This window comes from Onychomys torridus, chromosome 22 (genome assembly GCF_903995425.1).
Source record: "Onychomys torridus chromosome 22, mOncTor1.1, whole genome shotgun sequence".
Taxonomy (NCBI): Eukaryota; Metazoa; Chordata; class Mammalia; order Rodentia; family Cricetidae; genus Onychomys; species Onychomys torridus.
Window position 1 is genome coordinate 28,657,972 of NC_050464.1, and position 23,941 is coordinate 28,681,912.

General features: G+C 48.5%; 2 protein-coding genes across 7 annotated transcripts in view; both read left to right on the forward strand.

Annotated features, from left to right (window-relative positions):
* Mphosph9 (M-phase phosphoprotein 9) overlaps positions 1-9,861 on the forward strand; it is a 54,386-nt gene extending 44,525 nt beyond the window's left edge. The window contains 5 exon segments of the mRNA XM_036171737.1: positions 773-893; positions 2,091-2,194; positions 2,810-3,057; positions 4,009-4,077; positions 9,187-9,861. Coding sequence (XP_036027630.1) covers positions 773-893; positions 2,091-2,194; positions 2,810-3,057; positions 4,009-4,077; positions 9,187-9,288 — 644 coding nt within the window. The 3' untranslated portion in view covers positions 9,289-9,861.
* Positions 9,862-14,146: 4,285 nt separating this feature from the next.
* Pitpnm2 (phosphatidylinositol transfer protein membrane associated 2) overlaps positions 14,147-23,941 on the forward strand; it is a 132,127-nt gene continuing 122,332 nt past the window's right edge. For all 6 annotated transcript variants that reach the window (XM_036171729.1, XM_036171734.1, XM_036171733.1 and 3 more), the window contains exon 1: positions 14,147-14,621. The gene's annotated coding sequence lies outside the window, so the exon portion shown is untranslated. The remainder of the gene's footprint in view (positions 14,622-23,941) is intronic.

The window sequence follows — 23,941 nt, forward strand, 5'->3', positions numbered from 1 at the left end:
GGGTGGGGGGTGGGGGTGTGTGGGGTGTAGCTCAGTGGGGGGGCCCTGGGGGTGTAGCTCAGTGGGGGGGATCCTGGCTAGCACAGCCTGGGGCCTTAGTACCATAAGAAGTTGCTTTTCAAAGTTTAGAGCACGCTGATCTCTGCTGAGCACCAGTTGAGAGTTTGCGGAGGTGGGAGAAGCAGCTTCTTAGATATCTGATCTGTATCTTTCTTCGCTAGTTTCTTCCCTGCAGTTCCAGGCTGTTCTAACGCTTCAGTGTTGACTTCCGTGTCCACTTTCCCACCCGCTGAGGAGGGGCAGTCACTACTGCGCTGGTGTTTCTGTCTCATTTCCACTTGACTTCTAGAATCTTGCAAAACCAGTTTTGAGCTAGAGTGCTGATACTAGAGGCTGGTAGGAAAGGGTCAGCAGGGATTGCCTGTAGACATCAGAGTGACGGGTTGTTTATTTTCAGTTGTATCCTCTTCAATAGTCAAGTTCTCTACGGAACCTCTCTCGCTTCCCTTGTTTTTTTCTTTTCTTTTCTTTCTTTCTTTTTTTTTTTTTCTTGACAGGGTTTCTCTGTGTAGCCCTGGCTGTCTTGGAACTCGCTCTGTAGCCCAGGCTGGTCTTGAACTCAGAGATCCGCCTGCCTCTGCCTCCTGAGTGCTGGGACTAAAGGCGTGCGCCACCACCACTCAGCAAATTTCATTATCTTTAAAATTGGGAATAAGTTCTGCCAGCACACATATAGACAAAAATCATATTTCTTCTTTGTTTTCTCCTTTAGCAAAAAGAGAGATTATGTTAACACCAGTGACTGTGGCTTATAGTCCTAAACGGTCCCCTAAAGAAAATTTGTCCCCAGGATTTAGTCATCTACTTAGTAAAAATGAAAGCAGTCCAATTCGGTAAGTTCTGTAAAGTTGTAGAATTTTTTAAAAAAGTTTATTGGTTTTTCAAAACATTTTATTTATTGTTTGCATGTGTGTGTGTGTATGCATGTGTGAGCATGTGTACCTTGGTGCATGTGTGCACGTCAGAGAGTTGTGGGAGTTTATTTTCTCCTTCAGACATGTGGGCTCAGGTTTGGAGGCAGGTGCCTTTACCTCCTGAGCCATCCCATTGGCCCTGTTATTGATTTTGAACCATCAATATGGCTTTAGCTATTACTGATTTTTCAGTTGTCACTGGGACTCTGTGGTGTTAGGTCATTTATGTGAATATCATGTGAAACATGAAGTATTATAATATATGCAAATAGGTTTGTTTGTTTGAGACATGGTCTCTCTGTGTAGCTCTGGCTGTCCTAGAATTCTCTCTGTAGACCGGACTGGCCTTGAACTCACAGAGATCTGCCTGCTTCTGCCTCCTGAGTGCTGGGATTAAAGGTGTGCGCCACCACTGCCAGGCGGAAATAGTTTTTAACTGGAAACTTGCTCCTCCTAGATCTTCAATGCTGACTCAGCTTTCCATTAGCTTTTCGATGTAGAAGAGGTTCCTTGTGCTTCTGACTAGGTGTGATACAGGGACATTCTGGTGTCAGACAGTGGGTGTGAGGGTGGCAAGTGCCTGTCTATATGCAGTGAACCTGCTCCTGAAGTAGGCTAGCAGTGAGTGATGGGCTAGGAAGGACCTTGCCTCCTGGGTCTAGACTCTGTGGTCTAAGCACAGTGAGCCTTACTTTCCCCTTCTGAGTGCTTCCCCTGCCTGTTCCAGGAGCTTCTTAGGGAGATCAGATGAGGCATGACAGCCAGTGCTTTAAGTTTCTAATGTGGAAATAGAACTTTGTGTCAGGAAAGACACTTTCAATTTCAGTTTTGAAAATCATACAACTAGCTTTCTTTGAAGAAAATATGTGACAGCCAGGTGGTGGTGGCGCACACCTTTAATTCCAGCACTGGAGGCAGAGGCAGCTGGATCCCTGTGTGAGTTTGAGGCCAGCCATGGATACACAAACCTTGTCTTGAACCCACACATTCCACCCCCCCCCCCAAAAAAAAAGAAAATGCTACTGTGTGAGTTCCTGGGGTGCCAGTTCAGCTCTCTAGTGAGATAGGAAAACTCACTTCATATTTTTCTCACAAATAACTTGCTTCATTCACTAGATTTGATATCCTTTTGGATGATTTAGATACTGTTCCTGTGTCCACCGTACAACGAACCAATCCAAGGAAACAGCTCCAGTTTCTTTCTCTAGATGACTCGGAAGGTATCTTTTCCTAAAAAATTACTAGTTAGAGTTAGAGGTATTTGTTTTCCAAGACTCCGGTGTTTTTGCAAGGCTCTGAAGAACACCTCTGCCTGAGCTTGCTGTATGTGTGCTCTTGGGCAGGTTGGGAAGCGGAGGCGTGGGGTGCTGATTAACATCCCCAGGACGATGCTCCACGGCTCCCTCTTACACTGTAGCTGAGAAGCTGCTCAGGCTGTGGGTGATTTCCATTGAAAAACTTTAAGCCTAGAATAAATTGATAAGGTATATGAAGTCACTTGGGTAGGTCCTAATAATGTTACTGTAAATATTCTTTAACTGGGGTGGTGGCTCACATCTTTTGTCCCAGCACACTTCAGCAGGAGCATTGCTACGACTTCTGTGACTTGGAGGCCATTTTGGACTACTTAGTGAGTTCCAGAGCAGCCTGGAGTAGTGTGAGACTGTCTGGAGAAACTGGCCTGGGGGAAGAAAGAAAAGATGCTTCTTTTCTTATTATGTTTTAGGCCATATAGCTGTTCCTTTCAAGAAGTGAGATTGAGCAAGATATTAATATGTATTCAATCTATTAGAAAAATTAGTAGGGACATAAGAAATTTTTTTCTTTTCTGACAGAAAAAAAGTATTCAGAGAAAGCCAGTGACAGCCCTGTTAATCATAGCTCTTGTCCTGCACCCTTGCCAAATGGAGTGAGGAAAGTGTCCGCGAGACAAGCCTGGGAGAAGAGTAAATCAGTTAGCCTGGAGCAGTGCAAGCCGGTGTCAGCAGCGCCACAGGGTAACGATTTTGAATATACAGCAAAAATTAGGACCCTAGCAGAAACGGAGCGATTCTTTGATGAACTCACAAAAGAAAAAGACCAGGTAAAACAAACAAAATTAAAAAAAAAAACAAAACTTTTTCTGAACCTAATGCTTATATCTAGTGAATAGTCAGAAGGGAGTTACTGAGCTAGACATGGTAGCATGTGCCTGTGTCTCAGCCCTTTGGAGGCTAAAGCAGGAGAATCAAAGTTGCAAGCCAACTTGGGCTATATTGTGTGACCTGTCTCCAAACAAACCACTAACAGAAAAAAAGTAAAAAAAAGGAAGTATGTCTTAGTCACTGTACAATTGCTGTGAAGAGACACCATGACCAAGGCAATTCTTTTTTTTTTTTTTTGTGGAGCTGAGGATCGAACCCAGGGCCTTGTGCTTTCTAGGCAAGCACCCTAACAATGAGCTAAACCCCCCCCCCCCCCAACGCTTATAAAAGAAAACAATTGGGGATTTTTTTTAATAATTCCAGAGGTTTAGTCCACTGTCATCATGGCAAGGGAGCATGCATTATCATCATGGGGGCACGCATGCAGGCAAGGTGCTGGAGAAGTAGCAGTAGGATCCGTGGCAGTAGGAAGAACAACTCTAGCCTTGGCTTGGACTTTGGAAACCACAAAGCCCATCCCTGTTGATACAACTTCCTCCACCAAGACCACACCTCCTAATCCTTCTCAAGTGCTGCCACTGCTGATGACTAAGCATCCAAATATATGAGCCTGTGGGAGCCATTCTTATTTAAAGTGCCACAAAGGACATCATTGTGTCAAACTTGTCATAGGGAATTAGCCTTGGGTATGGTACATAGGGCTCCAGAACTGTGCTAGAAATGTCTTTGAGCTACACTATTGTTACTGAGAATGGAGGGAACTTACGGTAAGCCAAAATGGACAAGAAAATGCTAAACTGAAATCTTTTCTTTCTCTTCTGTGTCAGAAAGCTCACTCCCAGTAATTAGAATTCTTTTGTTTTTATTTGAATACTTTCTCTCATTAACAGATTGAGGCAGCATTAAGCCGGATGCCTTCTCCTGGAGGAAGAATCACTTTACAAACAAGACTAAATCAGGTGAGACAGCTTAGCTGGGAGCTGCCTCAGAGGCTGGATAGATGAGTGCTCTCAGAAGCACCTGATGCCGGGCGTTGGCGGCACACACCTTTAATCCCAGCACTCGGGAGGCAGAGCCAGTCGGATCTCTGTGAGTTCGAGGCCAGCCTGGTCTACAGAGTGAGTTCCAGGAAAAAGGTGCAAAGCGACACAGAGAAACCCTGTCTCGGGGGTGGGGAGAAGAAGCACCTGAGGGCATGGCTCACTGTGTTAGTTATTTTTCTAGTGTTGTGATAAAATACCACAACCAAGGCACCTTAGAGAAGGAAGCAATCATCTGGGCTTACAGTTCAGAGTGTTAGAGTCTGTGATGGCAAAGTGAAAGGTAGACAGCTAGAGCAGCAGCTGAGAGCTTTCTCAAGCACTAAACTGGAAGTAGAGAGTGCAGTGGGGATGGCAAGAAGCTTGGGTAACTTCATGGCTCCTGTCGTCCATGACACACTTCCTCCAACAAGGCCCCGCCTCCTCATCCTTTCCAAACAGTTCCACCAGCAGGGACCAAGTACTCAAATGTAAGAGCCTATGGGGCCATTCTCACTCACGCACCACAACTACTGAAGCAGCAGTCAGAATTTGATGATTATAGTTATTCTGTAACTGCATGTTTGCTGTCAGGAATAAAATTAATTTTTGCCTTAAGACTTTAAGAAAATGGTGTTCATGGTAGCAAATAGCATACCTTTTGTTGTTTGGTAAGATGCTGGTGACAAAACTCAGGGCCGTGGGCATGCTAGGGAGGTGCTCCCCCATGGGGCTCCACCCTCCGCACAGCAGGATACCTGTGACAGATTTTACATTGCTGAGTGAGTGCTGCCTCCTTGTCGGATTGTTTGTCCCCCTCCACACCATCTGTTAATGACTTCTGAACCCCTTCCATCTAGTAAGCACCTGAGAACAGGTGTGCTTTGCAGAAGGAATGACTGTGGAGGCTGGAAGGCCAGCTAGAGGGATGCCATTCCATATTCAGCAGCAGATGGGCAGGTCATGTGGCCTGTGTGCATTTTTCTGTTTTATCTATATGTATGTGCAGCACGTAAGTGCCTGGTATCTGTGGAGGTCAATTCAGTTTCCAGCACCCACATGGCAATGCTCTTAACCTCTGTGCCATCTCTCCAGAGTCCTAACAAAATTGCTTTTGAGAGCTTATTGGGAGGTTATCACAGGGGGACCTCAGCTGCTCACAATCTCAGTGGGACACTGGTCCTTCTCTATTTGGAGAAGGTTGTCCTCTGAATAAATGTGCAGTTTTGGAAGGGCTGCACATAGAGCATTGAGGGAGGAAAGAGACGGAGACACATGCTTAGCCAGCCAGATCGTCCTCACATCCACGAAATTTTTAAATTGATTTTACTTATTGTGTATATATGTGTATATGTTAGTGAGGCATGCACATGCCATGTGCCGTATGTAGAGGTCCAAGGAGAACATTGTGGAGTTGGCTCTTTCTTTCCATCTTTTCTTGGATCTCAGGGGTCAAACTCAGGTTGTGAGGGTTGGTGGCAAGTAATCTTATTACTCATCCCTCTCACCATCCCCGTTCTGAAATGTTTTATTGAATAATTTATAAGACTCTACATAGAAAACTCACAGGGAAAATGTGGCAATACTTTAATTCTAAATCAGTGTGGAATCCTTAGTGTGTTTTATATACTGAACATTATTGTTCTGTCCTTACAAGACTTCTGAAAGGGCATTAGTTTCTCTTCACATAAGTTACTTCACGAAGAAGGTAAGAAGCAGCAAAAGGGGATTGAGGATGTACATAAGTGAAACTGGGCCCAGAGTTGTACAGTGGCCAGCCCCACTCTGCAGTAGCACTGTGGACATTAACTGTGTAGCATGCACAAGGTGCTGGCTTTTATCTCCAGTGCCAGTGATAAAGAGCGCCCATTTTGGGCTGGAGAGATGGCTCAGTGGTTAAGAGCACTGCCTGCTCTTCCAGAGGTTCTGAGTTCAATTCCCAGCAACCACATGGTGGCTCACAACCATCTCTAGTGGGATCTGGTGCCCTCTTCTGGCATAAAGTCATACATGCTGATAGAGCACTCATATATAAATAAATAATAAAATCTTTAAAAAAAAAAGAAAGAGAGAGAGAGAGAGAGAGAAAGAAAGAACGAACGCCCATCTTTGCTGAGCAGTGGTGGTGGCACATGCCTGTAGTCCCAGCACTTGGGAGGCAGAGGCAGGTGGATCTCTATGTGTTGGAGGCCAGCCTGGTCTACAGAGTGAGTTCCAGGACAGGCAGGTCTGCACAGAAACAAACAAAAATACTACCCATCCTGTTTTTTTTTTTTTTTTTTTTTTTTTTTTCTTTTGGTTTTTCGAGACAGAGTTTCTCTGTGTAACCCTGGCTGCCCTGAAACTCAACTCACTTGGTAGCCCAGGCTGGCCTCGAACTCACAGAGATCCTCCTGCCTCTGCCTCCTAAGTGCTGGGATTACAGGTGTGTGCTACCACTGCCCAACCCCATCCTGTTCTTAAGATCCACACACTGAAGCAGAGATGGCGGCCCACGTCATATGCCATCCCTGCACTTTGCAGGCTGAGGCAGGAGGATCCCAATCTGGAGGCCAGGGTAGGCTCGTAGACTCTGTCTCAGAAAATAAAATGGCTTGGGAATGTGGCTAGGTTGGTAGAGTACTTGCCTATTATATAAAGGCCTGGATTCCATCCTCAGCACCACACAAAACTGGGTGTAAGGGCTGAAGGTGTGGTTCAGTGGTGGCAGAACATTTCCTGGTATATGCAAGGCCCAGTGTTCAGTCCCCAGTAAAACACACACACACACACACACACACACACACACACACTCTCTCTCTCTCTCTCTCTCTCTCTCTCTCTCTCTCTCGTCCCAGGATTTGAGAGATGGAGGCAGGTTCAGAATTTCAAGGTCATCACCAGCCAAATATTGAATTCAGCATTGGCATAGACTACTTGAAACTTGTCTTTATTTATTTTTAGTCCTTTAAAAAATTATTTCATATGTATGAAGGTTTTGTCTGCATGTATGTCTGTGCATCGCTTATATGTCTGTGCACTACATGTGTGCCTTGTGCTTAAAGAAGCCAGAAGAGGGCATCATATCCCCTGGAACCAGAGTTACAGCCCATTGTGAGCCAACATGTGGGTGCTGGGAATTAAACCCAGGTCCTCTGCAAGAGCAGGAAATGCTCTTAACTGCTGAGCCGTCTCTCCATCTCTGTAGTCTCCCCTACAGAGACTAGTGTTAATGAAAAGAGAGAAAAATAAAATATCCTGCTAATACAGTTTTTAAAGTTTTTGTTTCTTTTGGGATTCTTTGAGACAGGTCCTAGACTGGCTTTGAATTCATCAGCTTCCTACCTCAGCTTCACTAGTTCTGGGACTATAAGCATGCACCACCATGTCCAATTATCCGGTGTTTGCTTTGTTTTTAGAAACAATTCATAGAACGTAGACAATGCCAATGCAAGTAGAAATCATCACAGACTTTCTGGAATGCAGAATTTATTTTGCATTTCTTTGAACTGAAGCACTTCTTCTTTTTCTGTCTGCCAGTGATTGCAAAGGCAGTATTTATAGATACTGCAAAGGAAGATGTTTAAGAAATGTACTGTGGCCTTATTTATAGTGTCCCAAATTAGAAGCAACCTACATTTCTCCTGCAAGATTCCTGGTTAAACGTGTTACTTGTGAAGGAATATTGTACATTAATTTAGGAGGATATTGTTGGAAGATACTTTATAATATGCCAAGAAAGTTCAAAGGAAACAGTGTTTGAAACGTTCCATTCTGGGTTTTTCCTTTCTAAAAAGGATATGCATATATGCAAGAGAAACAGGAAGAAGGTGGTGGTCCTTCCTTTTGCTCCTCTGTCTTCTCAAGGGTTCTACAGTGGATAGTCAATCCTTTTACTAAATTGTTAAATGTAAAAATTTCAAGTTCTAAACTGAGTGGTACTGGTGCATGCCTTTAACCCCAGCACTCCTGAGGTAGAGGTAGGCAGGCAGATCTCTTGAGTTAGAGGCTAGCCTGCTCTAAAGTTCTAGGACAGCCAGGGCTACACAGAGAAACCCTGTCCTGGGAGGAAGGGGAGAATCAAATTCTATGTCAGGATACCATTTGTGTCAATACAGAATAAGTGATCTAGAATGATAAATATATATCCCAGGTACATTAACTCTTCTTCATTGTAATTGTGAAATCTGTTTTCATCAAGTCTTCACTAATTTTTTTCTTTCTTTTCTTTTTTTGTTTGTTTTGAGGCAGAGTTTGTCATTGTAGTTGTGGCTGTCCTGGAACTTGTCCTCTAGCCCAGGCTGGCCTTGAACTCACATTCCACCTGCCTCTGCCTCCCAAGTACTGGGATTAATGGCGTGTGTCACCATGCCTATCTTCGATAATGTTTTTCAGGGAGAAGTGTTTATCAGGTTATTTGGAATATGTGTACGTGGCTACTGCTACATCTAATATGCACACTGATCTGGTGACTCGTGGAAGTACATTTAGGCTCCAAAATACTGATCTCGGGTCATCACCACCACCCCTGCTTGTGGCTGCACTACTGTGCAGAATTCTTACATGCCAAGAGTGCCAAACAGACCAATGATTCTTTTTTTTTTTTTTTTTTTTTTTCAGAGCTGAGGACCGAACCCAGGGCCTTGCTAGGCAAGCGCTCTACCACTGAGCTAAATCCCCAACCCCAGACCAATGAGTCTTAAAGTGCCATACCGAGAAGCTGATTCGTTGTTCAGTTTAAGAAAAATAATGTTGGCCAGGCAGTTGTGGCGCACGCCTTTAATCCCAGCACTCAAGAGGCAGAGGCAGGCGGATCTCTGTGAGTTCGAGGCCAGCCTGGTCTACAGAGTGAGATCCAGGACAGCCAGGGCTACACAGAGAACCTTGCCTCAAAACAAACGAACAAAAAGACAAACCGTGTCAGTAGGATGATTTCTGTAGAAAGCAAAGCCTGCTGTTTTGATGTCCGTTCTTGCTCTCCTGCTACTCAAGCGTCTATAGGCGGCATTTGCCTTAGACCAGAGGACTTGGTGTGGCTTCTCATGACGTCTTTCCCGTTACTTTACCTAGGAAGCCTTGGAAGATCGTTTGGAAAGGATCAATCGTGAACTGGGTTCAGTTCGAATGACACTCAAGAAGTTTCATGTCTTGCGCAGCTCTGCAAACCTTTGAGATTGGTGGTCATTAAAGTTGAGACGTTTTTGTCTGCGCTGATGTACAGTCATGCACTCAGAAAAAGGCAGGCTCTTTTGTACTGTTTATAAGACTTCAGACAGTAGTTTTACAATCATGTTATTCTTACACTTGGTATTTTATACTTCAAATGGACACATATTTTCAAGATATTTTTGTTATGCTCAGGAACCTCTTGTATATTTTACTATTTAAAAAGCATTATTTTTAAATAGTGTATGTCTTCAATTTCTATCAACAATAAGGAAATGTAAACAGGAGGAGGCTTGTTGCTAAGGAAATAGTGTTATCCTTTTACAATGAACTTTGCACACGGATTTTATAAACTTGTTCTACATTGTAAATATAATTCATTTTTAAAATAAATGCTTAACAGCTTCCATAAGGATAGACTATTAAAAAGTTACAGTATAATTTGCATTTAGATTCTGTAGAAGTCTTTTAGAAATGGTAACACAATTCCTATGTGAAACACATGCCTTGCAGTGAATAGTAGAACAGTTAGGCCAGCAAGATGGCTCAGCGGGTCAAAGCACTTGCCACCAAGCCTGAGGAGAGTTTTGAGTCCCAGGACCCACGCGTCAGAGAGAGAGAAAGGACTCCCACAAGTTGTCTACATACACACTCTGGCACATTCACCCCCTAAGGAGTAGTTAAACATAAAAACAATTAGTTTAAAAACTACACAGATGTAACCTGTTTGATTTTCCTAAAACTATTTTCATGTGTAAAGAAAGAAAACCATTAGAGATGGGAGAAAGCAGCTGGAGAGCTGGTGCTTTCTGCCCATCATCCAGGATTCAAGTTATGTCAGAACTTTCCAGGGTAGCTCAGTTTCTAGTGATCATAAAGCTCAGCTCCCAAAGTCATCGTCCAGATATTTTCACCCCCTTAACCTCACCCGACCTACCACTCCACCCTTGCTGAAAAGAAAATACTTGCACGGTAGTTGCTGTAGTAACTGCTGGTCTGGACTCAGACCACTCTACCTGATAAAGGACAGGATGTGTCCAGATAGAGCATGCTGTCTTTCCCAGGGTCCTGCTGCGGACTGTAGCCCACCACACGGGTGGCATTCCCTAGCTCTCTCTAAGAGCACTGTGTGGGTAGGAGAAGCTGTTCCGATCTAGGAGCAGCAAGTATCCTGTTTGTGTTAGGACTGCTGGTAATGTCTGTACTGCTCACCCACTCACTTTCTGGTGACCAGTCCGAACCCAGCACCGAATCTGCAAATAGACTCACTCATCTGAGTTCTCATAGTTGATTTCCAGGGCTAGTGCTCAGGTTTTTTTTTTATTTTGGTTTGCCTCTGAGTCCTTTCTGTGTATGTAGCTCTTCATGTATATTTACAACGAACCAGGACATCCCAGCAATTCCATTAAGGTGTGTATGCCTCAGCAGGATTCCAGGTGGTCTTTGAACATTTTCTCCCCAAAGCTTTACCTGGCAATGTTCTATGTGTGAGGACTCTCAGGTAGGAGGGGCCACTTGGGATAGGACTGAACCTTTGAATTCACATTCAGTAACCAGTTGAAGACTTAGTCAGGATTTCTTATCATTAGAAGCAAGTGCCTTTATTCTTGATTTTTCTTTTAGCCTTTCAAAAATTATGTTACAGTAAAACAAGGTTAATTTTAATCAAGCTCATGTACAGCTTGTATCTCGAGCTTGTAAGGGGATGGACTATTTTTTTAGGTGCCCCTTTATATGACATGCAGGACTAATGAGCTGGAGTATAATATGCCCAGTGGTAGAGTGCTTGCCTTGCATGGGAGGGCACAGATTCTCTCCCAGCACCAACAAACAAGACAACTTGAACAAGCTAACGGTGTTTTTGTATATCTCATTGTTCTCTCCTTTTGTACAGTCTACTACATTCATTCTCAAGAAGCAGGAAATTGCCACTTCAGAAGAGGTGGTAGCTTTATCTTGCCAAGGAGTTATCTTCTTAGGTGCCTATAATTGGCTTATTCCAAAAAAGGCATTAAGTTCCATCAAAACATCTTCTGTGCTTCTCAGAAAGCATATGCTTTGGTTTTGAAGTGTGTAATAGATTTAAACTATCAATTACTTATTTGAAAAAGAAATTTTATTCGTCTTCATAGCTATGAAGAAAGACACCAAGGAAAATTCTTGTAACCGCCCTCTCCATATCTTATAGACACTTGAATAAAAATCAAGTTAGCCTAAAAGTGGGGAAGGTAGGGGTGGGGGGGTGTCTTAAAGAGCATCTACTTTCCAAGGGAGGCATACTGTTTCTGTGCTGGGTTGTGCTGCAGCTAGGAAAATAAAAAACCTCAGTGAGTCTGCAGCTTCTGGGAAGTGCCTTTTAAAATGTACATAGAAAGTAACTCTGCTGCTGTGGAGATCTGCTCCTTCTCCCGCCAGTCTAGAGCTAGGGCTGGCTCCAGATGAGGCATTAGCTTTAGATAATGCGCCTCTGCTGGGGAAGGGAGACTCGGAGCCAGACAGCCCGGGTCACACCCTGGCCCAGGCTGGCTTTCCCCACTTTAAAGACCAAATGATAGGAGGCCGAGAGGCCTATCGGTGCTGGTGTGCACCAAACAGCGCGTTTCAGGTTCACCAGTTACTGGGCTTTGGCGACAGTGATTTTGTTTAAGGCATGCAGGGGCCAGGAACATGCTAGACAACTCCCTGCTGAGCTGTATTCCCGACCCAGGGATGTCTTTTGAGAGTTGACGCTTTTGTCCCAGCCACTACATTGGGTTGTCATTTGTGTTAGATGGTTTGGGTTGTCTTTGCTCTTTGATAAAATCAAGAGTTTTCTTGGATTTTAAATGAATTTCCTCAGTATGTTATTTATTGGTTGACTGAAAATTGTAAAACATTAACCCATCAAATGTAAATTCAGAAATCATTTTTATCTCAATGGATGGAAGGGAATCATTGGACATAAATATTGGCTTTTTTCCACTATAGTTTATTGCTAGTGCAACAAAAATAATTTTCCCCTAAAATGTTTCACAATTAGACCTCTAATGAGGTTGGACCATCTGGAAGAGGTGCCTGCTACTGAGCCTTAGATTTATAAGGATTTACAACCACCAAGAGACTAGTGGGAACCCTTTTGACCTAGAAAAGCCAGGTGCTTTGCCAAATGCTGCTTGTCCTTTGAAGCCTGCACCCAAATATGTAGTAAAATCAGACATTGTCATCGTCTTTGGTCTCACGTGACTCAAGGACAGTTTCCACTAATTTTAAATGTGCCACTCTGTGCTGCAAGTCTTTAAGAACCTTAACAAGAGTAAGTGGCATGTAGAGACCCGCAGGAGTCATCAACGGAGATCATTCAGCGGTGGGTCATGCACACTTTTGAATAGTCTGGCTAAACCCTGGTATTGCCCAGATTTTGCCAGAAATGATTTCCTGCCCTGCCAAGAGAATGTGGACGTTTAATACCTTGTCAAACTAGTCCAGCGCTCTTAGGACCCCACTAAAAGTCCTTCCTGCCTGATTCTCCCTTTATTTCACTGGAGACCTCAGATACATGAGGAATCAAGCCATAACTTTGCATTTGCTGAACATTACCTACCATGCCTTCACTCTAAGAAGACTTCAGAGGTAACCGTATTTTACTCACACTGGATACCCTCACTGTAGCAGTGACCCCATAATGGGAGAAACAGTTGCTTCTACAGTGCTGCTGATGGTGGGGCAAGTGCTTGTCATAGTGGCTTTGTAAAATATGGTCAAACACTGGAGTGATGAAGTTGTATGCCCCATGAGAGCAGGGACCATGTCATCTTCCACCTTGCATCTGGGCACTCAATAAATACTTGTGGATATGAGCCGTCTCGTGGTATCTGTGAGTTTATTCATAGTGGCAGTGAGAGCCAGCTTTTAATGATGGCCTTCAGGTTCCAGGAGTTGGTTAACAGTCGCGGAAATACTAAATATATTAATAAAGAGCCTCACCCGGGAGATGAGTCTGTGTCTGAAAAGACCTCAGGGCACCTTTGGGTGACTCCAGGGTTGAGGTATGTGATGAACACCTTCTCTCGTCTTTACACGCCCTGTAAGCCGCCTTCCTCAGCCCTCCCAGTCTCCACTCCGCCCCGGGGGATGAGCACCTAGTGTGGTCCTCTCTCTGCTCCTGGCGCCCGGGACACCGGCTCGGGGCCGCGTCACGGGGGAGCCGTGTGGTCCGCCATCGCTAGGTGTTGGTTCGGTGTGTGCTCTTTTCTAGTTCCATGACGCAAACTTTTGACGAACAGGGCTGTCGTTGTGCAAAGCCACAAGCACCCTTCCCCTCTGCTGTGACTCTCACCAATGTGGCAGCCGTAGGGAGCGTCCTACCGGGGAGAGAGGTGCGTCAGGACACGAAGCAATTTCTGGACGCGATCCCTGCTCTCCGGGAGGCGGGACCCCGAGCCGCACACGCCACGCCGGCAGGCGGCCACGACTCCCTCTGCCCATGGCCCACACCGGCCTTTTTACTTTTTCCCGCCCGCCCGGGGTCTTGGGCCAAGGACTCGACGGCCGGCCGTAGGCAGAGAGCCCGGGTTTCCACCCGGACTCGGCGCGCGGCCGGCCCCGCTGTTCCCAGCGTCCCGTGGCTGGCTTGGGCTCGCGTTCGCCATAGCGAACGGTTTCCTCCCAGCGTGTCCTCTGACTCCTGAGGAGTTCTCCATCAAACACACACACACACACACACAAACACACCAAACCTCCCGAAGCCGCCCGCTCGCCCGCTCGCCAGCTCCCCGGCCGGGTCCCTCCGCGAGCGCGCGGGCCGCGGGGCGGTGCGGGGCCGAGAGTCGGAGCGGCTCTTCCGGCGCAGGCGGGCGGGCGGGCGGCCCGGGCTCCTCCGCGCCGCGCCCCCGCCGCTCCCCCGCGCGGCCTGAGGAGGCGCCGCCCGCCGCCGCCACTGAGGGAATGCGAGCCGGGCCGGCGCGCGCGGGAGGCAGCGGCCGCTGAGGCGCGTGGGGCACGGCGGCGGCGCCGCGGCTCAGAAGCGCTCCAGCCCGGCCCGGCCCCGGCTCCGGCCCCGGCTCCGGCTCCGGCTCCCCCGCGATCCACCTCCCCACCCGCCTCCGCCACCCTCAGCCCGCGCTCACAGAGGCCACAGCGGCCGCCGGCGGCCCGAGAGTCCCGCGCCGGCACGTGCGCCGCCGCCGCCGGCCCGGAGCATGCCCGCCGCCGTTCGGACGCTCGCGCGGGGCCAGCTGGCGGCGGGGGCGCGCGGGGCCACGGGCTGCAGCCGGCCGGGCCGGGGCCGTGGGGCCCGCGCTACCCGGGACGCGGCTTGAGGCGGCGGCCGAGGAGCCTGGAAGAGCGGCCGGTTCGAGCGGGTGAGTGAGCGGGTGGCCCGGTGGCCCGGTGGCCCGGTGGCCCGGTGGCGGGCGGACGGCGGCCCTGCGCGGGGCCCGGGGGAGCCCGCAGTGCCGGGCAGCGGTGCGCGCGGCCTGCTACCGGGGAGTGGGGGCCCTCGGGACGCCGCGTGCGGGAGCCGAGTGAGGCTCGGGACCCCCCTCCACCCTCCCCATTCGGACTATTCATGCGGATTTCTAAATTCCTCCGTGGTGCACGGACCCCCTCCCCCCGCCCCCGCCCCCAGGGACTAGTGGCACAGCGGGGCAGGGGGTAGGTGTGTTTGCAGGGCTGGGCTTGCCCCGGGTGGGGGGGACCACCGCTCCCTGGGGCTGCTGGCACAAGTGCAGGGCAGAGCCAGGGGCTGGGTTTCTCCTGCATCCACACAGCAGGGCATCCCTGTAGTCGCGCTTGGCTGGGTGGGCACTGGGGCCTAAGGATATGGGGTGTGGCCCCTCTCCATCCCAAAGCTCCCTTTCCCGATGCCCTGAGAGAGGCTAGATTCTTAAGGGTGTGTGTGTGTGTGTGTGTGTGTGTGTGTGTGTGTGTGTGTGTGTGTGTGTGGTGTGTGTGTGTGTGTGTGTATGTGTGGTGTGTGTGTGTGTGGTGTGTGTGTATATGTGTGGTGTGTGTGTATATGTGTGGTGTGTGTGTGTGGTGTGTGTGTGTGTGTGTGTGTGTGTGTGTGTGTGTGTGGTGGGCTTTCCTCTTCCACACACCTCATATTCTTTCCCACCCGTGGAGAGACTGATGGGGAGCTTGCCAGAGGGAAACTTAATGTCCCCCTTCCCCGATATATACAACTACCACCTCCCCCCCATCCCAAACGCTTATCCCAAGTGCAATTTCTGTGCAGATGTCATTTCGATCAAGACCTCTAGCTTTGTCCCCTTTTAAAGTAGCCTTCCTGCTTCTGCCTTGAAATCAATCCCAGATTCCTCCCTTCATTGCCCTCTTTATCTCTGAAACTCTTGGGCCTACCTGCCTCCCAGTTCTAGATTCTTCAAGAGACCACAGCTAAAGCATTGTCCTTTGTCTACTACCGGTTCTCACCTCTGCCCCATCCACCAGCCCCAACTGATAGGCAGCAGATAGTCGATGTTCCTCTTCATTTGTATGCAGCCGCCACCCAGCCTCTGGACTCCTCTCTCTGCCTTGAACCCCCCAACTGCATGCACTTTTATCGGTGTGGCTCGCTCTTATCACTGCCTGCTTTATAGATACTTTTGTGCTTAGCTTATCTCCCCTGCTGGCTTGTATGCTTGCTCCCAGGTGGAGTTTGAGTCTCCTCTGGTCTCCCACTCGGGTCACTGTTTGCTGCCAGCATCCTTCCGACACAGCAGAAATTCTTTCTGACACTTGCCTCCCTGACTGACCCAGGCGTTGTCTGGTTTCTGGACTGCTACAGTCAAATTCTTTTCCTCCTGTGAAGAGACTGTGTTCTGGGATGGACCAGATGCCCAGACCACTCCCACTGCAGAGAAATACAATGACTTGGAAGGGCTGATCTTGGAGGAAGGGACCGTGCCAAAGGCTGGCACAGCACATTCCCTGCCGTGGAGATGACCAAGGCCTGGCTGCCCATTCTCCAGGTGGTGAATGTTGTATGGGCAGCTAGCTCTCTTCCCCTCCCTGCCTGTGCATACTTGAGAGGCTCCAAGGGTAGAGGATGGGAGTTGAGGAGCCCAGAGGTCTGGATTCCATGCTTGGCTTTCCCTGAATTTGCTGTGTGAGTTAAAAAGTTGAGTGACTTTTCTTGGTCTTGGTTGTTTCTTAGGGAATCCAAAATTCCTCAGCATGTAGAAGACTCTGGGGACATCTGGGCCCTGTTTATCCCAGCTCTCCTCCCTGACGCGTTTTTCCTCACACTCTAGATTCCCTTGAGCGGGTTCCTGGTTTCTGCGTGCCTTTTCACCTCTTCCCTGCAGGAGACTGAGCTAGTCTGTCTTCCCTGGTCTTGGCTGGAGGTTGATCCCTTCCTTCCAGCTCTTCGTTGGCCTAATCTGACTTACTGAGTGAAATGAGACTTCTGTTTCCACATGCCTCCCTGCTGGACTGTAACTTCCCCAGATGGTCAGGGCTAAATCCTACTTCTCTGTTCCCACTGCTTCACACCCAGTGGGCACTTAGGGAAGTCGTGTCTAGATGGTGAGAGAGTGACCTCCAAGAGCCCTTATTTGTTAGAGTTCACATTGGCCCCTTCTCTCTCACACTTCCTTCCTCCGTGTCCAGAGGTCTGTTTTCCTACCGGGCAGATTTCCTAAACAACCCATCTGGTCAAGGCTTCCCGACTTAGTCTTTGAGAAGAGCCAGTCATGAAGTCTGTGCAGTTATTTGTAGAGATTAGCAGAGGATGCAGCTACTGCCTTGGGAAGAGCCCAGACACCTATATGGAAGGGCAAGACTAGGTCCTGAGCATCTCTCTTTGCCACCAGCAGGAGAGGCTGATGATGACGACCAGGCAGATCCATCAGGTATCTGCAGGCCAGTTCTTAGCTTTGCACAGAAGAGATGGATCCCTTTGCACACAGTCCCCCTGAAACTGCTTCCTAGACCCCCTGCCTCTAGGCCCCCCAACAGCCAGGTGGTCTTTGCATAGCTTCCCTTCAGGTCATGTGGTTGATGTTTCTTAAGCTTTTATAGGACACTCAGGGATGTTTTTGAATAGAGCCAGGGCAGATTCTCATCTGATCTGTTCTAAAACCTAATCTTAGGTTTTACCCATCCAGTGACAGCTTTTTACACTGTTTCACGTGGAAAATAAGGTTGGTAGTTTTTTTTTAAAGGTGGATTTAAATTATTTCGTGTGTATGGGTGTTTTGCCTGCATACATATCTGTGTGCCATGTGCATGCCTGTGCCCAAAGAGGCCAGAAGAGGGCATTGGATCCCCTGGAACTCAAGTTACAGATGGTTGTAAACTGCCCTGTGGGTGCTGGGAATTGAACCTGGGTCCTCTGGAAGAGAAGCAAGTGGTCTTAACCTCTGAGCCATCTCTCCAGTTGCTGTGGTTTTGTTTGTTTGTTTGTTTGTTTGTTTGTTTGTTTAGAGTTTAGGGACAGGCACATGTTGTCTTCCCTGGGAAACGAGGCTGCTTTTTCTTTGATCACAAGGAGAGTGGGAAGGCGGCATTGTACTATTGCATCCTCTGCACCACACAGTGTGTGCACAGGGCTCACACAGGCACACTGCGCACTACCTGCTAGTCTCCTCTGGTTTTTCCAGAGAAAGAAATGGAGGAATAGAGTGATCAGTTGATTTGCTCGCATTCCGTCTGCGTTTCTTCCATCCATTTCTGCCTTCCTCTCCCTGTACCACACTCATTTTGTTCTTGGTTTTTCTCTTATTGGCCAGAGACTTGCAAAGTAAGTTGGACTGGCTGGCCTAGAGAGCCCTGGAACTTCCCACTATCTCCTCCTCCCCAGTGCTGGCATTACAGGCATGTAACACCAAGCTTGACTTTTTATAGGGGTTCTGGAAATTAAACTCTGGTCCTTATATGTACATGGAAAGCCCTAAGCCAAATGAGATATCTCCTTAGCCCCTGGTTTTTGTTTTGTTTTCTGGAGACAAATTCTGACTGTGTAGCCTGGGGTAGTCTCAAATCCTCTTGCCCCAGCCTATCAAATGCTGGGATTAAAGGTATGAGCCATCACGCCTGTATTATCTATATTCTTTTGTTTGTTTGTTTTGGTGTTTGAGACAGAGTTTTTCTGTGTGTAGCTCTGGCTGTCATGGATCTCACTTTGTAGACCAGGCTGACCTTGAACTCACAGATCCGCCTGCTTCTGCCTCCTGAGTGGTGGTATTAAAGGCGTGCATTATCACTGCCCGACACATTATCTATCTATATTTTATATGAGTTGTCACAATAGGTTTCTCTAAAACAGTGAACTGATATGAATTGAACATGATAAATAGCATTTCACCTACTGCTTACTCATAGCGTGGTTAGAGGTAAGTCCCTAGGATGACTTCCGGGAAGAGTGGAATTTTAGAGGATTCATCCTACTCTAGTAGGAAAAGTGTGGGGGAGCATAGAGGTCCCATCATGGTGGGCCAGGAACAGAGAAGGGTAATGGTTCGGCAGAATTTTGACCAGCCAGCCATAGCCATGAATAAAGACATATATAAGGCTTTGTTTAAACTCCGCTGAAGTTACCAGGACCCCTCTGGAGCAGTGTTTCTGGGGCAGGAAGGGGAAATTGCTCTGAAACCTACTGGGGAAGGCTGGTGAAAACTTCAGTGACAGTGCTGGAGTTGGGTTGGGGGCTGCTGTTAGGACCGAGAGGCAGGGGATGTGGGAAAGAACCGAGGCCACACTGCCAGCCTGGAGCCAAGGTCCTTGTCTGCCAGGAGTTGCCGGCAGTAGCACTTAACAGCGCTGCTTCTGGCTGTAATGAATATAAGGTGCTGGCTGACGTTCTTAGGCCCAGCCCAGCAAACACTGCCAGACCTCTGCTAAACCTTTATGGTGTGGACACAGAGCTGTGAGGAGGGGCAGGCTGGCATTTGCTGAAATCACTCAGATCCACAATTGCCCTTGCCAAAGGACAAAGTGGAAGTTAACCAGCAGGTAGGGATCCGGTAAGAGACAATGAAAACCCCAAGCCACAACCGTGGAGAAAAGACAACATTGACAGATCAGTGCCCCAGCACCTGCTCCTTTCGGAAGTCCTGCCTACTCCCCTCAGCTCCCCGCTCCCATCCCTGACCTCACCCCACCATCCCACCTCTCTGTTGTGGAGAACAGATGGAACAAGGAACCGTGGGTGGGGGACCGCACGGGAGAACCAGAGGCTGGTTCTGAACTCAGCAGAAGCTGATCGCTCTGACTTCCTGTTAGATGTACTGACCACCTGCAGGCAGGGGAGCAGGTGGCCCTGCAGGCTGAAAGTGCTGTAAGAGTAGATCCATCTCGTCATGGTTACATAGACAGTTGAGTTGTCCTAGTCAAAGGACGTTTGTTGTCCCAGAGTCACACTGTGAGCTGAACTGGGGACATTGAACCTAGGAGAATAAAAGGTTAGGTTTCTGCGAGCCTCTGGTCATGACATTTTTATCAACTGATCAACACCTTAGTTTATGTGCATTTCTGTTAAAAGACATCCTGCTTAAAATATATTATTGGTTTGCTGACATTCCACTCACTGCAGCTCAGGCCTTACGGGAGCTCGGCTGACGCTTATTCTCTTTGCGTGTTGGAGCCTGTGCTCAGGGACGCCAGACAGCACTGTGCTGGGGGCATTTTAACAAAACTCACAGACATGAAAAAAAAAAAAACCCAAACCAAAAAAGCCATGGCACTTAAACCAACCACAGAAGGGCACTTGTTTACAGCCTGAGAGCGGAAACAGAAGGTGGAACATTGCCTTGTTCTTCCTCGGTGGGGAACCTGCACGTCAGGCGACCCACATCTGCCATCTGCAGAAGTTTGTAAATGGCCCAGAAGACACTAGGAGCCTTGATAGGGAGTTACAAGTAGATCTTTCTCTTAAAAAAAAAAAAAAATGTCTATTTTTACTTATGTTTATGTGTGTGTGTCTGTGTGAGCATATGCCACCTGTGTGCTGTGCCTGAAGAGGCCAGAAGAGGGCGCTGAGAGTGGAGTTCCACACAGTTTTGAGTCAACAGGAAGGACATGGCTGTTGGGAAGCTAACCCGGGTCTTCTGAGCCATCCCTTCTGCCCAAGAAGCATCTCTTAGTGAATAGACGAGTTGCATTCACAAGGATGCAGTATGCCATCCCCAGTAACAGTGGCCCTGCCATCTTAGACGTCTGTCCACCTCAGGGAATCTTGCAGTCTGAATGCAGGTAGAAGTCCAGGACCTGGCCGGTGGCAGACTCTCATGCTTGCTTGTCATCATAGATGCTGAAGAGAGGAGACTTATCCTCTCATCTCCCTCCTGTAGCTTCTTCCAGAAGGTCCCGCTTCCTGCTGGACAGTGCCGAGTTCCCCTCTCCAAAAGCAGAGAGGGACCAGGTCCTCACCACCCTGGTGACGGCAGCCCAGTATCCACCTATGACAAAATTGGCCCTGCAAGCTGCTGAGGAAAGGCTTTCAGCCAAAGGAGTGGTCTTCCCAAAGAGGTCTTCATGCCAAGCTGGAGCTTCCACAGCTCAGACACATAGCTGCCTCCCCAAAGATGTGCCTGTGGGCTCCTATTAAAAGTTCATGGGTCTCCAGATCATGCCTGCTCCTACTCCAGGGCTCGTTAGCTCACTTTGAGAGTGGCTCCTGACCAGGGTCTTCCCACCTGGGTCTGCCCTGGCAAACTGTTCCTTTCCTACTCTATTGGGTGTTAAACCTAATATCCTGAGCCCCTGAGGGGACTCAGGGACACAAGTGTTCTCTCAGAAGTGGGCATTGGGTAGCACTGGGTGGCCTTTCCTGTGTCCTTCGAGAGGAACAGCTCCCCTTGGCCCAGGGGTAGGGCTGCTACATAGTCAGGCTCCTGCTTATCTCTCCCGAGGACCGGCACACACTTCCTTTTCTCCGCCCAAGGCCATAATTGCTTCCCTTGCCGCTTTGTAAGATCTGACTCTACACTTACATTTTTTCTTCAATGAGGGAGAAAAACCAAACATTTTTTGCAATTAGACTTTTCCTCACTTGGGTAATCACACTGAAAAAAAGCATTTAAGTCTTTTGAAAACCGCACATCAGCGAGGCTGGCAGGGTGGATGGTGGGGAGGCCCATTCCATCAGCAGGGCCAGCCAGACATGCAGGCGATTCGGTGGGCTATAGCACAAGGAAACAATGATTTCACATTTATTTGGGGTTTGCTCTTTGCAGCATATTTCAATTAGTTCGTCAGTGTTGTGCATCTGACAGGCCAAACGTTTATTGTGGTTGGACCATCTGGGAGGTGGGAGGCCTACAGTCTTCCCTGTGGCAGTCGGTAACTACCAGTCTAAGGAAATTTGTTTGATGTGTTTAAGAACCCAACAGTAAAACACCATTAATAACAAAAGCCTCCAGAGTTCCCAAAGCACTCTCCCTTGCTCAGCCATCAATTGGACATGCGTCACCTGAGACTTCATTCCCCCCCCCCCATGCTTGACATTTTCCAGTACAGTGAAGCAAAGTCCTGAAGTAGCTTATTTAATTGGCCCAGAGCACGATTTGTATTAAGGTAGTGAAGAGCTTGCTAATTTACACTCGGCGCCACAGAGCCTAAGTATTGGCTGCTTGGGGTGTAGCAAGGGATGTGTGTCACGGATTCCTGCCATTAGCAAGCAGCCGAGCTTCTAGCCCTTACAGCGACTGAGAGCTTGCTCTAGATTGATGTCAGTAAGTACCCAGCCCTGGGTGACTCACAGAAGCATCGTGAGTTTGTGGTACTGACCGCTGACCTGTGCTGTTTGTCCTACACTCCTTGGATGGCAGGGTATGGCGTTTCCTGACTTCACTCACTTTTTTCATTGCACCCTGGTTATTCCCACCCCACTACGTCCTTTCCTGAAGAATGTTCTGTCTGACTCTCCAGTGGGAGGAGCACTGGGAAAATACAAGAGTTCCACCTTTCCACAAGGGGCAGTGACATTCCCTATCCTAGAAACCCTAGGATCATAGGGCTGTGCCCAGGACAGGGTGTGGGATTAACACTCAAGGACTGGACTAGAGATCAGCTCATAAAATCTGTGTGTCCTGCTCCTTAGAGGCTATGCTGGTGGCCTAGGGTGGTGTGACTGCTACCTGGGGACATGCTGGCAGCATCCTGCCCGTAGCCTACAAGGTTACCCCGGGCTCTAGATTTCCTGCTACAGAGTCCTCCAGGAGGCTGCTCTTCTTTCTGCTGGGAGTCTCCCACCCACAGGTCCCCAAGTCTCACATGCACAGCACCTCCACCACCACTGCCCCTTTCAAGGCTGTCCCCTGTTTGTCTTGGGGTCATCCGTGCCTGGCAGAGAGGCTTGGTGCTGACTTGGTGTCTTGGCCTATCTGGCAGGCAGAGGGGAGGAGTGGCCTGCTCCTTGCCTTTGTGTGGTGCTTCAGCCCCTGGTACTGTGCTTGACTCGAAACTGCCACAGGGCCTGGGGACAGCATGAAGGGACCAAGGTCACGATGGGTAGTCGTTTGTGCTTTACCCATGCTGCTCCCCAGATGGGGACCCTGTGACTCAGAGAGGTCATGCTTTAAACCCCAGCACTCAATACATTAGCTGCTGGCTCAGATCCCAGGCCTCGGAGGTCCCCGATTCCTTATGTCTGTCTGTGTTGAGTCACGTTGCTCTAAGTGACCAAACTATGGCTTATGCCACTGTTGCTTTTAATCCATCCGTGTTTCCCGATCTGCCTGTGTCTAAGTGGTACAAAGAACTTCGAAGTTTGAGTTTGTGTGTGTTGCCTTTTTTTTTTTTTCTAGAGGGAAATAGAATTCCTCTTCTGTTTGTTCTGAAGCTTTCCAAAAAGAGGCCAAAGGGCTCTGCAGACTGACAGCAGATTCCCTGAGATAGGATCACATGCACTGGATCCTATCTATTTATGGAGTTTTGAGGCCAAATCCTGATCCTGTTTTCCAGTCCTCCAGCCATGCACCCTGGAGGTCAGAGGTCAGAGGTCAGGCGCAGGGCTGTGGGTCTAGAGGTCCTGGGAGGTGAGTTAATTGGGAATAGGTTTTTCTTTTTCTTTCTACCCTGAAGGGAAAACTCAGTAAACCAAGGGGTCCTGGTATGTGCCTGGTATGTGTCCTCCTTTCCTGCAGGGGGGTGAGGTGGGGCATGTTCAGGGGGGGAGGCCACACCTCTAGGGCCAGGCTCCTCTATCCCATCATTCTCCTATGCTTGTTTTGTCTTTGTGGTCTCAGAGAAAGCACCGGACCCAGGGTTTTGTGAAGATGGATTGGGAAGCCAGCCAGCAGAGGAGGCGGAGGCTGGACCCAGCTTCTTGGTGGCTGTTGAGATGAGAAGCTCAGGGTCTGTGGCTGAGAAACAGAAGGCGACATGGTAGGCCCAGTGTAGGCTCCTTGGACTCGGGCCTTGTGTTGTTTAGCTTTTTGTCGGTTTGTCGCAAGCTAGAGAGTCATCTGAGAAGAGAGACTCTCAACCGAGGAATTACCTCCATCAGACTGGCCTGTTGGCAAGTCGAGGGGGGGGGGGGGCATTTTCTGGATTGATTTAGGAGGGCCAGCCCGCCGTGATCAGGGCCATCCCTGGGCAGGTGGTCCCAGGGTGTGAGACAGCTAGCGGAGCAGGCCAGAAGGAGCAAGACTGTAAGCAGCACTCCTCCATGGCTGTGCTTCGTGCCTGCCTCCAGGAGCTCCTGCCCTGACTTTCCTTCACGATGCACTGCAGGCTG